At 33.9% G+C, this 16,263-nt stretch overlaps 1 protein-coding gene across 1 annotated transcript; it reads right to left on the minus strand.

Annotated features, from left to right (window-relative positions):
• Positions 1–7,303: 7,303 nt before the first annotated feature.
• LOC133287141 (thiohydroximate-O-sulfate sulfur/sulfate-lyase (nitrile-forming) NSP5) lies at positions 7,304–9,612 on the minus strand. The gene is made up of 2 exons (XM_061484700.1): positions 9,337–9,612; positions 7,304–8,449 (listed from the first exon to the last, which is right to left on the minus strand). The coding sequence occupies exons 1-2, from the start codon at positions 9,364–9,366 to the stop codon at positions 7,502–7,504; spliced, it is 978 nt and encodes a 325-aa protein (XP_061340684.1). The 5' UTR covers positions 9,367–9,612; the 3' UTR covers positions 7,304–7,501.
• Positions 9,613–16,263: the final 6,651 nt, after the last annotated feature.

A 16,263-nucleotide genomic window follows, 5' to 3' on the forward strand; every position in this document is an offset into this window, starting at 1 on the left:
AGAAAGTTTAAATGGCCAACCCTAATGTTTCCATTGCACGAAACCCTTGAGCTTAAGCCTGTTTGTTCTATAAAACCAAGAGCCTACATCCATTCTGATCCTTCAGATTAAAAGTTTCAGATAATGGGTAATAGATGAAAGTTCTGTTGGGAGAAAAGTGTTTCCTGTAATAAATGAATGCACAAAGTGCTGAAAATATAGAAAAGAAAAAGGAAGAAAAAGGAAAAAAGGGAATTAAAGACACAAAGTGTTGAAAGAAAAAGGAAGAAGAGAGGTTCAAAGAAAAAGAAAAGTTTAGAAAAGGAGGTACAAGGAATGAAAAGAAAGGGAGTTGGAAGGATTAAGAAGAATATGGTTAAATACAATTGTGATCCTTCCCTTATCTGAATCTGATTCATTTAACCTGAACCCTTCCTTTAACATAGAATTTTCCCTCTAGTCAAGCCACATACCAAGCCATATTGCCAACTATACAAAGACCTTTTTGATCTGCTCTACGGATCATTGTTACTGTAGAAAGTGAGAAGATGGCAAGCCTATGGTAGTTTGAGTACAATGAAGATTGAATGATAAGTGCACCCTTAAACACTAGAGTGCAAGAGAGTTAAATTCTCACAATTTTTGAGAAGTTCCTAGTGAGAGGGTGTTTTGTTTGGAAGTCTCTGTATATCATCTCTACTGATCTATTGAAAAGTCACAAATGATGTTGGGCAAATCAGAGGAAATAAGAGATTGCATGGTTATAAACTTGTATCTTGAAATGTTGATCTTCTGTCAATTGAAAGTCATCCTCATGAATTTCATCTGTAAAGAATCTCAATTCCTTCTCTATTTTTAATTCATTACTGAGGAAAACAATGTTCAAATCTGGGAATTGTGATAAACCCTTGGCTTATAAGGTTTTAAAGCATGAATTAACTTAATTTGTGTGATTAAATAGATGGAAAAGAGGGTTAATGTATTGGAAAGTTCTAAATACAAGTTCTGAAGTTTGTGTTGAAAATTTACATTGTTCTTATAGGAAAATGAATCTCAAGAAGCAAAAGAGAAAAGGAAAAAGATTCTGAAGAATTTGGAGGATTCAAGTGTTGAGCGCTAAAACGGCCGAAGCAAACGTTTTAGCGCGCTGCTGCAAAAGGAAGCCCAAAAGTGCTGGTGCTGAGCGCTAAAACGGCCAAAGCAAATGTTTTAGTGCGTTGATGTTCAACAAAATGCCAAAATTCCCTGGAAGTGTGCACTTTAGCGGTCATGATGAAATGTTTTAGCGCTGAGGACAGTTAAAAGCGGTTAGACATCCTTCAAGTCGAGCGCTAAAACGTCCAACAAGGAGCGTTTTAGCGTTTCAACGTTCGTGGCAACAATTACAAAGGAGCGCGTTTTAGCACTCGATCCAGCGTTTTAGCGCCTATGTCAGTTTCTGGATGTTATTTTATTTTTGAACTTGTAAACTATAAAAGGGCAAGGGGCCTTCACACTTAGTATCTGATTTTTCATTCTCTGGATTTCAAAATTCCTTAGGTCTTAGTCTTGTATTAGTTTTAGTATACTTTATTTAATTGTGATTGAAGATTGAAGATTCAACAACATGACAATGGAGTTTGATCTTTCCTTTTCTCTTGTTATTTCTGTTTCTATGTCTGAGTAGAGTCCCTTGTAGTTGGATTTCAATGGAACTCAAGGATGAATTTATGTATGGTTGATTGAATATTATGATTATCTTTTATGTGATGGAATGAAATTGTCTTTGTTAATTCTTTCCATTAAGGAAGTAATGTAGAACAGAAATGTTTACATTACTTCTGTAACTGGCAATTTCATCATCAGTGTTCTCTTATTCAGGAATGAAAATAGGACTCTGATGCAATATTTAAAATCCTAGTGATTAATGTATGTATTGAGAAGGGAATCACCAAGGGATTGGGGTTTCTTGATTAATGTATCAACTAAAATAGTAAGGAATTACATCTTAGTGATAATAAGAAGATTGATTGACATCACATTGGAGATAATTCATGATTGGATCGATTCTTACATAAGTTTATGGTTGAGGGATATTGATTTCCTTACTACTTGTTTTAAAATTGTAGTTCATATTTTAGTTAATTTATCAATTTCAAATATAATTCAAATTCTGGTGACAATTATCAATGCATTCAATGAATTCTTGTTTGATTCAACTTAATTATAAATGTTTAGTTGGTGTTTGAATACAAATCCTCGTGGGAACGATCTTTACTTATCATTTTATTACTTGTACGACTAGTACACTTGCTAAAGTCGCAACAAATCCTCAAAGTCGTTCCATTTACCGTTTTGGGTTCCTTGCAAGAGGGGTTAGTATAACATGATTTTATGGAATTCACATAACATTTCTTGCAAAAACATCACATAAACAATTCATGAAAGCAAAAGTTTCATCAAATACTTATCCATCCACCTCCATGAGCCTTTGCTCACTATAAGATGTCTCCTAAGAGTTGTGAACTTATCTGTTCACCTGGCCAGGGAATTTTTTATTTTTCAAGCATTCAAGCTTTATTCATATAATCTCATTGTTGTCCAATACTTCTTTACGTAAGAACTTTAACATAGAACATTCAAGACATCCTTGAATACATTCATAATCATTCTTTTGCATGTCATTGTTGTCCAATACTTCTTTTGCATGCCATTGCTGTCCATTACTAATGGAAATTAATTCCTTAATCCTTATGGTGAAAATCATGACCCAATAAATCATAGATACATCATATTGGATCATCAAGAAATATAAAACAAACAAGGCATATTTGTCTTCGTTGTGGCAACGATGTATCTCTAAACCTCTTGAGTCTCTATTCTTTCCTTATGAGCTTTGGTCTTCCTCGATCAAATCAAGAAATTGAAACTGATTTAACCTTAGGGGCCACGACCCTATGTTTAGTTTCTATATATATATATTGTTCCAGTAGGCATCTATTACACTCAATTGGGTCAATATTAGGTATCCACTCATTAAGCCCATATCAAATTAGGAATCTGATTGGGATCTTTTATATTGATCACTTAATTTACCCATTAATTAAATAGTATAAAATAATTGATATTTAAATGTGTAGGCTACAATTATATTCAGAAATAAAATTTTCTAACAATCTCCCACTTGGACTACATATGATCCTGAAACAATGATATCATATATTTCTTAAGCGTGCAATTATATGCTATTTACCTTTAGATTCCACCTTAGATACAATACGGTCCATTTCCTACATCAACATAAGATCTTGGCGACAGACTTTTGTTACTCTCAAATGTAACTAAACCTTCCATGGTCACCACGTCAACATATTCAATGACATAGATCAAGTATGGATGAGCGGATGAAAATTACATGCAATATGATCTTTATCATGCCTATTTCCAACTAGTCCTACTTTATTTTTTATAAGATCAATTCATGATTCTCAACATTTAATGCAAAAATGCAAGTAGATAACTTACTTATTCAGAAGGAAAAATATAAAACCATCTCCTTTATTATGCGAAAAATAAAACATAAATGTTTAATACATAGAACACTTAAAATAAACTTCTACTAAACTATAGTGTCCTCAGTGAGAACATCACCCATATAAGAAGTATGCTCATGAAAAGTCTTGGGCACCAAGCCCTTTGTCAACGGATCCGCAAGCATGGAGTTTTCCCCTATGTGTTCTATTACAACTTGACCACTCTGAACTCTTTCTTTAACAACTAGAAAATTTATATCAATATGCTTTGATTTTGAAGAGCTTCTATTGTTGTTGGAATATAACCCTGCTGATTTATTGTCACAATATATCTTGAACGGCCTTTCAATACCATTAACCACACACAGCCCTGTGACAAAATTTTGCAACCATATTCTATGGTTGGATGCCTTATAACAAGCTATAAACTCAGCAGCCATGGTAGATGAAGCTATGAGTCTCTACTTAGCACTCCTCCAAAAAATAGCTCCCCAGGTCAACATGTAAACATAGCCTAAAGTGCATCGCTTACTGTCTTGGCACCCAACAAAATCGGAATCAGTATACCCAATGAGCTCTAGTTTGTCTGATCTCCGATAAATGAGCATGTAATCATTTGTTCTCTTTAAATAACACATAACCCTTTTGACTGCCTTCCAATGATCCATTCCTAGGTTACTTAAGTATTTGCCTAACACTCCCACTATGAGTGCTATATCAGGATGAGTGCAAACTTGAGCCAATGATCGATCCAAGAGGATCGGGAATGTCCAACCGAAGGTTGGTATTTTTTATTTAAGATCAGTACACTCGCGGGTCCCTATGAAAGAGACATCACAAGGGGTAGCAGATTATTGTGCACAGGCAGTAATGGCATATAGCCAAAGGTAGGGTTTGTGTGCATTGACAACAAGTATAGTGTGAGCAGAAAGTGTGTACCTAATAGGCTTAATCCCTTATTTATATGTGGATTACTTATAGTGTAGAATTCTCCTTCGAGTGGGACTGTTGGAGGTTAGGATAAGTGGCCTTATCACTTATCCCTTAAGTGTACGATAAGTAATTCTATGCTTATCTCTTTAGCTTGCCACTAATCATTAGTGATTCTCCTAAGGACTATGCGCTCATATGATGGATCCAGAACAATGGTCATGAATGTAAACCACAACCCGAGGCAAGGCGCTCTTGAATTTATTCATACCACAAGTGAACTAAAACAAATCAGTTTATGATTATCAATTGCAACACACAAATTTTGTCAAAACAATGGTGCCATCTTATGAATATTTCTGCATATTTATTTTTCCTTTACTGGGGTAATTATATACATAAATGAGGACTCTAAGTCCATTACAAATTACCTAAATCAGCTACGAATAAGGAAATGAAATAACTTGTTAGTATTTCTATTTAATACAAATATCCTATGATTATCCCAATCAACTGCAAATAAGAAAATTAATCTGAAAAACTTAAACTGTTGGGTGAGGCTACATTAATGATTTTTATATATCTCAACACACCCCCTCACACGAGAGCTCACTGGGCTTGAAGGGTGGACAATACGCAGGCCCACCTACCTATACGAAGAAAGAAATTCCACTAGAAAGAAAGTGAGGGGCAATGAGGATCGAACTCGGTACACCAAGACTCTAATTCCATGTCAAAACAATGGTGTCATCTTATGAATATTTCTGCATGTTTATTCTTCCTCTACTGAGGTAAATTATATACATAAATGAGGACTCTAGGTCCTTTACAAATTAGCTGTCAATCAGCTACGAATAAGGAAATGAAATAACTTGTTACTATTTCTATTTATTACAAATCTCCTATAATTATGCCAATCAACTGCAAATAAAAAAATTAATCTATTTAATACAAATCTTCTATGATTATGTAACTGTATAATCAATGATTAAAATTCCAACAAATATACAGCTTAACAAATATTATCTCATTTCAACAAATTTGATAGTTTCAAGATGTACTCGATCATTATATCATGAATCCCCAAATAGGACAGAACTCAATTGGCATAACTCTATGACAACCATGATGCTTAATATCTATTGGCATTATATCCTTTTCAATCAAATAAGAAAATACAAAAAGAAAAAAGAAAAAAAGAAAAAGAAAGGTAACCTAGTTGCAAAGGCGACAAAGATGGAGTTGAACCAAGAAGGACTAAGACACATGAGCCTAGGATGACGATGAGTGCATGGTGGTTTAGGAAGAAGAAAATGTGGGTTCGCGACAGATACGAGAAAGAGATTAAATTTCGTCGCAAAATCCCTTGCCACATGATGTTATCAAAGATGTGTTTCGCAGGCTAAATTGGTGACAAAATCAATGACCGATATTTTATTGGTAGACATTTTCACCGTTAAATTAAAAAATAAAATAAAAAATATTCGGTCTCTAAAACCTTCATAATTGAAGTAATTATTTTTGTCGCTAAATTATTTCTCTATTAATCATTTTTTAGTATCAAGCGCAAACGATGAGAATGATGTATAAGCGCAAACCGTTACATTAATGATTAATATTTTTCTAACACATCCTGATTTATTATTAGTAGACATTTTTTAGTATCAAGCGCAAACCATTACATTAATGATTTATATTTTTCTAATATGTTTCCTCACACAAGAATCCGTTGGATTTGAAGTGTGGATGATGTATCAAGCGCTATGATCGAATTCATGATCATTTAGTCACGTCAGCTCTGATATTAAATAATGAACTAATTCAACTCAAAATCTTAAACTGTTAAATGAAAGTACATTAATGATTTTATATTTTTTAACACTATGCCTAATAGTGAAGATTAATTCCTCAACCAATCTTTTCGTTAAGAGTAAACATCATTTTTGGTCTCTGGCAATATCTACGAAATTCTTTTTAATCCCTGGCAATAAATAAAAAAGGAGCAAATTGGTCCCTAAAATTACGAAAAAAGGGTCACGTTAGTCCTTATGTCAACTCTTCTGTCACTAACGTGGCCCTTTTTACATACTGTTAGGGACCAATTTAATCCTTTTTTATTGCCAGAGACCAGAAATGGTGTTTACTCTTTCGTTAATCATCTATTTTTTATTTTGTTTTATTTTTCTATTTCTCCTATAAGTGACAAATGACGTAAAGCTTAGTTTGGTAGTCGTAGATTTTATTCTATTGGAATTATGACCCTTTACTTTCGTGATGCTATATTCTGTATTACAACCCTAGTAAGGTGTAAAATTGATAGGTCTCTATGCACTGATTTGGGGGAATACTCAACATCTTTCGCATAAACTCCCTCGCTAAACAAGTACATGTATATTGGAGGGAGATTCTAATCTTTTTTGGTCGGATAGGTGGGTGGGAGCTAATACTCTTGTAGAATGTTATTGGCCCAAACAAGGTCCATTTGTAATGTCACACATTGGTAATGCATATTCTTTACTTATGGGCTTTTGGCACTAGAGGAATAAAGAAATATTTTATAATGTCTTTGATATATGTGTTTCACTTTGCTCAAGTGGTCATCTCCAATCAATGTTACCTTGGCGCTCGCAAGTAAAATATCGGTTTTACATACAACATAGACCACCATACGGCGAAACTTTAGGGTATTCACATTCGTAGGGGTATGAAAGTCTTGGAATTCAAGGTAGTCTGAAGATGTGGTTACGAATGATTTAGTTGCTATTATCATGTTTCTGACAACAACAAAAAAAATGCAACGATTAATAGCTTAAACTTTTGTATTCTGACTTTGTCTCTATTATATCTCAAGTAATGAAAAGACAAGAATAAATGAACCTCCAAATCTCATCCATTTGATAATCATCACACACTTCATAATTTATTCATACACACAAGTACATATCACAAACTGAATATGTTAAGTAGTACCAAAGATTCCTAACTTCACATGCCATTATCCTCTAACGACAATCACATATATATAGAATTCATCACACATTATGCAATCATATAAAAATAACTACTAAACATTCACCAAACTAACTCTGAGAAAGAGCAAAGAAGTGAATGTCATCAAGCCTATCATTAGTAGGAGAATTGCCACCAAAAACCAACAATCCCTCTATGCCATCACGTTTAGCACCAGAAAATGCACACCACCCACGAGGACCAGGATGAGCACCATATTCCACCCTATCTTCTAACCTCTCCCATTGTAGTGTCTCTATGTCCAATGCATAAACCTCACCAGAAAATTGACCAGCACCCATGTGACCCAAGTCACTAGGATCAATTTCACCACCATATACAATTATGTGTTTCCCATTACTAAAAGTACAAAACACACTACGTGCTGTTGGTTTGTCCCCACTCGTTTCAACTTGGGACCATGTTTTGTGCACCATATCAAAACAATGCACATCATCCACTTCCTTTCCAGCGAAACCATAAACAACCCATATTTTTCCTTGGGCCACCACTAGGCCCGGCCCACCTCTCCCCTTACAATTTTCACCTGGAGAAGGGAATTCAACCCACTTGTTGTCAACAACATCAAAGGCCCATAAATCATTGAGCCTTCCATTAACCCCACATCCACCAAAAATGTATATGTGTTGTTCATCAGAGGTCGTGGAGTGGTAGCTTCGATTAGGAGGCCCAACATCTCCACTTGAAATCAAGGCCCATTTGTTGTTTGTGGTGTCAAAAGAATAGAACTCGTTGAGTTCAGTGTGCTCAACATCTCTTCCACCAAATACATAAATGGTTTCTCCAACTGCAGCCATTGTAACACCGACACGTGGCGGTGGGGTATCCCCTGATACATCAGCCACAGACCATGTCAAAGTTTCTAGGTCAAACACATGTACCTTGTTATCAACGGGGACACGTGGCTCAAATTCACCCCCAAATGCATACACCTTCTGTCCTACCGTGGCAATAGCATGTGAACTTCTTGCTCCTTGCCCAGTTCCTTTTTGATCAAGCTGACACAAAAAGTTATGAGAAAAAAAATTAAGGATATATTTGGGAAAGGATTAAGAGAGGGAAATAATATTTTTCTTCTGAAATTTTCAAGACACACTAATTTCCATATTCATCATAAGAAATTTAACTTGAACATATTAAATTTAACTTGTTAAAGACAAATTTAGTTGGGAAACTCTCATACATGAACTAAGTATTTCCAATAGGAAAATTACATGAAATATTTATGGAATTAATGTTTTTGATAACATATAATTTATTTTCTGCACATATAAAAATATATAAAATTTATATTAACTAATGTGAAAAAATAAAAAAATAAACATAAATTCTATATATATATATATATATAATTATTTTTTATAATATGAAAAATATTAATTTCAATATTTATCCTATAGCAAGGCTCGGTGCCAAGTGGCCAACCAGCAGATGAAAGGTGCAAAAGAGTCCCAAACCCCCAATTTTTCATTTCATCAACATCTTCATCCTTTTCAATGAAAGGAACAACTTCTTCTGGAATCTTATGCATCATAGATCTTGAGGAAATCATTATTCTCTAAATATCTGATTAATTTCTTTCACACCACAGAACCAAAAGCATAATGGCAAAAGCTTGTACTTTGAGAAAAAAAAAAATGCAATTGAAAGCACCAAAGAAAAGAATTTGCCAAGATAGGGCAAAAAGGATACAACAACGATTTCATGTTAACCAAATACCCATAATCTGAGAAATTCAGAAGCGACTGGGAAAGAGATAAAGTTCAATAAAAAGGAAATAAAATAAAAAGAAAAAAATAATTATACAAATCTATAGAATCATAGCAACAAAGATAATTATCATAGGAGATATAAGAAACCAAGGGAGAGATAACAGAGAGCAAACCTGAACCCAATTGCCATGAACCACCGTCATTGCTAAAATCAACCCAAAGAGTAACCCCGAATACTCACTATTGGTCTATGTCACTTTGTTTATGGTACATGTGATGTGATCCTTATATATAGATGTTAATTGGTTATTTTAATGTTTCTAGTACAGTTACATACTATCAAGTAAGAAAGAGGCACAGTTGATGAGGAAGAAGAACGAAGAGAGAGAAAAATAAAATAAAAATAATAGTGCTGGTGATTTTTGGGAATCTTGTCATATACCTTTTTTTCTTTTTTCGTTTTATAACATCATAGTGGTTCTTGCAATGTCTCGTTCTCGTAGAAAAGGACAAAAACAAAAATACAAAGTGTTAAGATGAGTTGTAAAATGCATAAGAGTGGCCCCCATATTTTGGCATGAAAATTTCAGCAATTAAGAAAAGATAATTATATTTAAAGGATTAGTGTTTCTTGTATTATAAAAAATAATTTTACTTTTAATATATATATATAAAAAAATTTAAAATTCATATATATATTTTTTTTCTTTTCTTCTCTTCACATGACCCTTAATAGATTCTATATATTTTTATATGTGTTTAGGTGATAAAATTATCTCTTATAACAAGAGAAACATCATTTAAAGTAATCTCTTATATTTGTTTAATAGTAAACATATTAGTGTTTGAGAATAAAAAAAATATCTTGGTTTTTGATAACAGTTAATGTTATTTTTATTTGTCCATAATCATGACATATTAATCTAAGAAAACGATTAATATGACTAATATTTATGATTATTATGGATCATGCAAAAGTTTTTGTATTCTTAGAAACTAATATTTATGTTATTAATTTTTTTAAAAGGAATTTGAGGATTTGCTTCTATATTTATGAATGTTTGACCTGGGTAGGTAACAACTGGTATGGGTGTTTTTTGATTTCAAATATGATTGTTAATTATATTATTAAATTTCCATTCCATGTAATTAAAAAATTGTTGATTCCCTTGAAAGGCCTAAATCAAGGACTGCATGTTGTTATACCAAGTTGAATTGTCACAATAGGTACAAAGATTAATTTAATTAAGTGTTTCAAGCCCACAATCCACTAACTGCTTATGTTCAAGAAATAAAATATTTAGTTTCATAATTATGTAAAGGGAAAAATATGTGTCTTTTTAAATGATACAAATTTAGATCCTTTAAAAGAGAGATAGACACAAAGAGATTTGAATCCCATTGAAAAAAATAAAAATATGAATTTCGTCTTTTTATGTCTATCTCTATCTTAAAACGATTTAGATTTGTATCTTTTATAAGGATGTATATGTATTTGCAGAAGTTTTTCAACTCTTGTCTATGTTATTTATTGAGGTAGGATATTCATACTACCAAATTTTTTTACTACCACTTTAATCACCATTGGATTCAAAAGTTATTTTTCTTTTCTCTCTCTTCATTCAACTTTTCTTCTAATTCAATGGTGATTAGAGTAGTAATAAAATGATAGTAAAAATTTTTAGTAGTATGAATATCCTACCTCGTTTTTTATTAGAGGTGGCTTAAGTTGTAAGTTTTAGCTTAATATTTAAAATACCTTTGTAATATCAAAATATCAAACATGCACGGAAACAGTTTATAGAAAGGGACAATTTCAATATATTAAACTAAAATTAGTCTGACATCTAAAAATATAAAAATAAATCTTGTACATAACAAAATAAAATAAAGTCTACTCGTATATAATGGTTGGCCACATCATAGGTTTAGATGCACCAAAATAATACACATTAAAAATTAATAGTTGACATTGGATTGTGGATTACGATGAAATTTTAATTTAGAAATCTACGAAAAGGATAACATAATCTTACACTGCTGACAAAGACAACATTTAGATTTAGTTTAGGTTATCTTCAAAAATGCTGAAAACCTCATATTAAAAACTTATCTTTCTGTAATCCAAAAAAAAAAAACTTATCTTTCTACATTTTACCCTCATTTTTACGGGTATATCATAGGAGTAAATTTTAATTCTTCTAAGCAGGGAACCACCTTTGCCCTATTGATTCGCAATTGAAACATTCTGAGTTGTTTTCGATTTCATAAAATTGGAGCACAGGTTTTGAATCTTTTGATGACAGTAAACCCGTTGTAACGGATGTCAATTTTTACGGGTCCTGTTGAAGTGCAAGACAAATTAGAGGACATGGCAAATTCAGTCCCAACGGACACTTATTTTTGCTATTGACTTATTTTCTATGCATTCCAAAATTTTCTCTGCATAGATAGCCACTTTCCTCAATTCCACTAGAATAAGCAGAAATCATGATTAGAAAGACTATCCTAAAAGCCACCAATTTAGTTATGCAATCATATGTATTTCTTCCTCTTGAATGAAGTATATTTATACAAGTATTGCTAACAAACTTTCACGCAATTCCACTAAACAACTTTACAAGAATTTTATCCATACTATCTAAACAACTTATTTCTATCTAAGTATAACAAGAATTTAAATACAAATAGTATCTTTAACAGCTTTGTTCCTATCACAGTATAATAAGAATTTAAACTCAATTTCTATCTTCAACACTCCCCCTCAAGTTGATGCATGAATATATGTCATGCTCAACTTGCTAATTAACTTTTCAAACACTTTTCCTAAAAAAACTTTTATTAGCACATCTGCAAGTTGATCCTCAGAACGTACATATGGAATTTGAATGACTTGACTATCCAACTTTTCTTTAATAAAGTGTCTATCTACTTCAATATATTTGGTCCTTCCATGTTGCATCGGATAATGAGCAATATCCATAGCAGCTTTGTTATCACAAAAAAGATTCATTAGTTTATCATATTTAATTCGCAGATAAGCCAATATACCTTTAATCTATAAGAGCTCACAAATGCCATAAGTCATACATCTATATTCTGCCTCAACGCTAGACCTAGGGTTGGCAAAACAGGCCAACCCGGCCCAACCCGCATGCAACCCGAAAAAAACGAGTCAGGTTAGGGTTGACTAAAAAAAAAATGAGCCAGAAAACGCAACCCAACCTGACCCGAGTCGGGTTAGGGTTGACTCGCGGGTTGGCTCAAAAATATGGCTTGTAGGTTGGCTTGAAAAAATAGCTCGCGAGTTGGCTCAAAAATTGGCTCGCGGGTTGGCTCGTTGAACCTGTAGTATTAATTCACCAGCTATGTGGCTTCCATCAGCCTAAACAAAGGGTTACAAAATGAGAAATAAAAACAAAATATTCTAGTTTTGAATTTTCTTCACAACAAATTTGCACCAGCATCAAGAAACAATCAGAATCACTTGCTACCAAGTGGGTAAGATATTTGAACCAAACAGAGTCAGCACAGCGTAACAATATAAAAATGGTAGGAATGTGAGAAGATTAGGGACTAAGATTTAGAGAAGGAAGAAAGAAGATGACAACATCTGTGGATTTTGTCCATTCTTGTATATTATATTTTGTATTTTTTTATATAAAAAAAACTCAACCCGCGAGCTGGCCCGTTTGACCCGCGGGTTGGCTCGTTTTTTTTCGAGCTAGCTCGGGTTGGGTTGGCTCGGGTTGGCAGCTCATTTTTTCCAACCCAACCAGCTCATTTTTGGCAAATTACGAGTCGGGTTGGCTCGTTTTTGCCAACCCTAGCTAGACCTTGCTACCACTTTCTGATTTTTACTTCTCCATGTGACTAGATTGCCTTCAACAAATGTAAAGTACCCTGAGGTTGATTGCCTTGTCATTTTGTCTCCAGCCCAATCTGAGTCTGTGTATCATTCTATATAAGCTTCGTTATTCTTTTAGAATAATAGACCTTTTCCTAGTGAACCTTTTAGATATATGAGACTAGAGTATACTGCCTAGGGTTGGCAAAACGGGCCAACCTGGCTCAACCCGACCCAACCCGCGTTTAACTCGAAAAAAACGAGTCGGGTTATGGTTGACTCGAAAAATAAACGAGCCAGAAAACTCAACCCAACCCGACCCTAGTCGGGTTAGGGTTGGCTCGAAAAAATGGAAAAAAAATAAAAATAAAATTCCATTGATGCTATAACTTTTAATTTTTTTTTCTAAATTATTAATTCATTCAATACAAAGACATTATACATATAAACCATAGAAAATTCCTTTTGCATTTGGACTTGGGCTTATTGGCAGTTGGCACCACATTCACACTGTCACATATACTATAAAAAAGGTCCTTAATGCATGGTTTTGGACTAATTGGCAGCTGCAGGGTATTTTCGTTTGGGTCTTTGGAATTAGGATTTTAGGTTTTAGCTTTCCACTTTACCTTCATTAATTTTTATACTTTTTTATTAAAAAAACCATAACCCGCGAGCCAACCTGTTTGACCCGTAGGTTGGCTCGGTTTTTTTGAGCTGAAACGAATCGGGCTGACTCGAGTTACTAACTCATTTTTCCTAACCCAACTCGGCTCATTTTAGCTGGGTTACGAGCCAACCCAATAATACTGCCTTTAAATGTTCTTAACTAAGAGAGTGCATGAATATGCTCACAATACTATCTGAATAAGCAATACTCGATCTAGTATGAGATAGATAGATTAATTTTCCTACTAACCTTTGGAATCTGCCCTTGTCTATCTTAACCTGATCTGGATAAATACCAAGTGAATGATTCATCTCCATTGGGGTGTTGACAGGCTTACAACCCAACATCCTTGTTTCGGATAAGAGATCCAAGATATATTTCCTCTAACACATAAATATACCTTTTTTTATCTTACAATTTCTATCCCAAGAAAGTATTTTAGCTAGCTTATATTTTTCATTTCGAATTCATCAGCTAAATTTTTCTCCAAAGACTTTAATTCTTCCACATCATCCCCTGTTAGCATCATATCATCCACATAAATAATAAGTATGGCCACTTTTCCATGTAGACCTCCAAGAAGATGCCATCTTTACTCCTAGTGAAACCTCCATGTAGACCTCTTCTTCTAAATCACCATTCAAAAATATATATTTTTTACACCAAATTACTTTAAGGTCCAATCTTTTTTTGTTACTATGGATATTAGAATTCAGATTGTACTGAGTTTGGCCACTAGAGCAAAAGTATCTTGATAGCTCTATACTTATGTGTGTGTCTTTTTGCTACAAATGTTGTATTGTATCTCTCAATGCTTTCATTTGCATTTAGCTTCATTGTATATACCCATTGCAACCAATTGTCTTTTTGCCATTTGGTAATGAAGTGAGTTCCCAAGATACAATAGATATTTGATCAACTGTTAGAGCATATGATTTAGATACTCTATGAGATGACACATGATTACCAATAGGATATTTAGTTTTTACTTTCGGGTATGGTTTATAAAGAGTTTTAGGTATACTTTAGTTGGATGATCTGACCTTCTAAGTAGTGCACCTAAAGTATTAGAAGAGGCAAGGAACGAAGGGTCTGGATTAGGAAAAGAAATTACCTCAGCAGTAGGTGCAATATGTGCTTCAAAAGTGTCCATAGTAGGAGACCCGGTTATATGAGGTAGATATGGTGTCTCTTCAGGTGGAGGAGGACATGCATTAGTGGGATCTACATTTGGAGCATCACCAGAGGTTTCAATTAAAGAAATTTAGGAAGTGTTTGTATCAGTGGGGCTGTTTAGAGGATGAGAGGATACTGGAGCAGTGGTGATAATAGTAGGTAGCCAGAATTCTTCTTCTCTGATCTTGTGAATCTCAATCTAAGAAGAAGAAGGAGAGTCTCCCCTTAAATAAAAAACTTGAATTCCCTAAAGGAGACTTCAAGTGTGACATGGATTTTATTTGGCTGAGGATCATCGCAACGATACCTTTTTTGTAGGTCAGAATATCCTACAAATATACACTTCTTAACACAGGGATCAAGCTTGTTGTGAAGGACCTTAGGAACATGCACAAAAATAGTATAACCAAAGACTCGAGGTTCAAGATTCATGACGTGAGGAAGAGAGAAATAAGACTCAATTTTTTCTTGAGAAAAGAGGAAGTCCAGGGCACTAGAGAGAGCAATTCAAGAGATAAGCAGCAGAGAGGACTGCCTCTCCCCATAAGAAGAAGGAACATGCATGTCAAACAAGGAGGCTCAGACACTTCCAAAAATTGCCTGTTTTTTCTCTCAACCAACCTATTTTGTTGAGGTGTATAAGTGCAGGATGTTTGATGTTTTATGCCATCAGTTGCAAGGAATTCAGAGAAAGGGCCATTTTTATATTCTAAGTCATTATCATATTGAAGGATATGAATAAAACTCTTAAATTATGTATGAATCATACTATGAAACCTCTGGAGGGTCAAAAAAACTTGATCTTTATGTTTGAGTAAAGAAATCCAAATCATACGAGTACATTCATCAATAAATGTCACATAATAATAAGAGTGAGAGAAAGAAGGTTCTTTAGTAGGACCCCAAACATCCGAATGGATGACTTGGAAGGGAACATCATTCTTATTCAAACTAAGGTAAAATGGAATACGATGGCTTTTAGCCAATTAACAAGTAGAATATTGAAATTCAAAAGACTAAATTTCAAAAATAAATGGGGAATAATTTTTTAAGATAACTAAAGGAGAGATGTCCAAGTCTTTTATTCCAAAGCCAAACAGTGGAAATTAGAGAGTCAGTAGAACGAGTAGTAGAAGCCCTATAATGCAAGTCAGCGCCACCATCAAAGACCTCCAAGAAGTAAAGATTGCCATGCCTAACACCATAGCCAAGGTTCACCTGGGTTTGGACGTCCTTAAAGAAATAGAAAGCAGGCCAAAAAATTACTGTGCAGTTAAGTTGAGAGGTAAGTTCATTGACAAATAATAAATTAAAGTCAAAGGAAGGGACTACAAGTATAGAGTGAAGTGTGAGAGTTTTAGAGAGAACAATGGTACCCTGACAAGTAATCAAAGCATAGGCAGCATA

This window comes from Gastrolobium bilobum, unplaced genomic scaffold (assembly GCF_033153095.1).
Source record: "Gastrolobium bilobum isolate Gb01-03AN ecotype WA unplaced genomic scaffold, APGP_CSIRO_Gbil_v1 utg15630, whole genome shotgun sequence".
Lineage (NCBI taxonomy): Eukaryota > Viridiplantae > Streptophyta > Magnoliopsida > Fabales > Fabaceae > Gastrolobium > Gastrolobium bilobum.

Bases quoted from the DNA above. Each gene is read 5' to 3' on its own strand.
- LOC133287141 (XM_061484700.1), bottom strand. From the start codon at position 9,366: ATGACGGTGGTTCATGGCAATTGGGTTCAG. The intron at 8,450-9,336 runs GTTTGCTCTCTG...TTTTTGTGTCAG, and splicing joins TTCATGGCAATTGGGTTCAG to CTTGATCAAAAAGGAACTGG.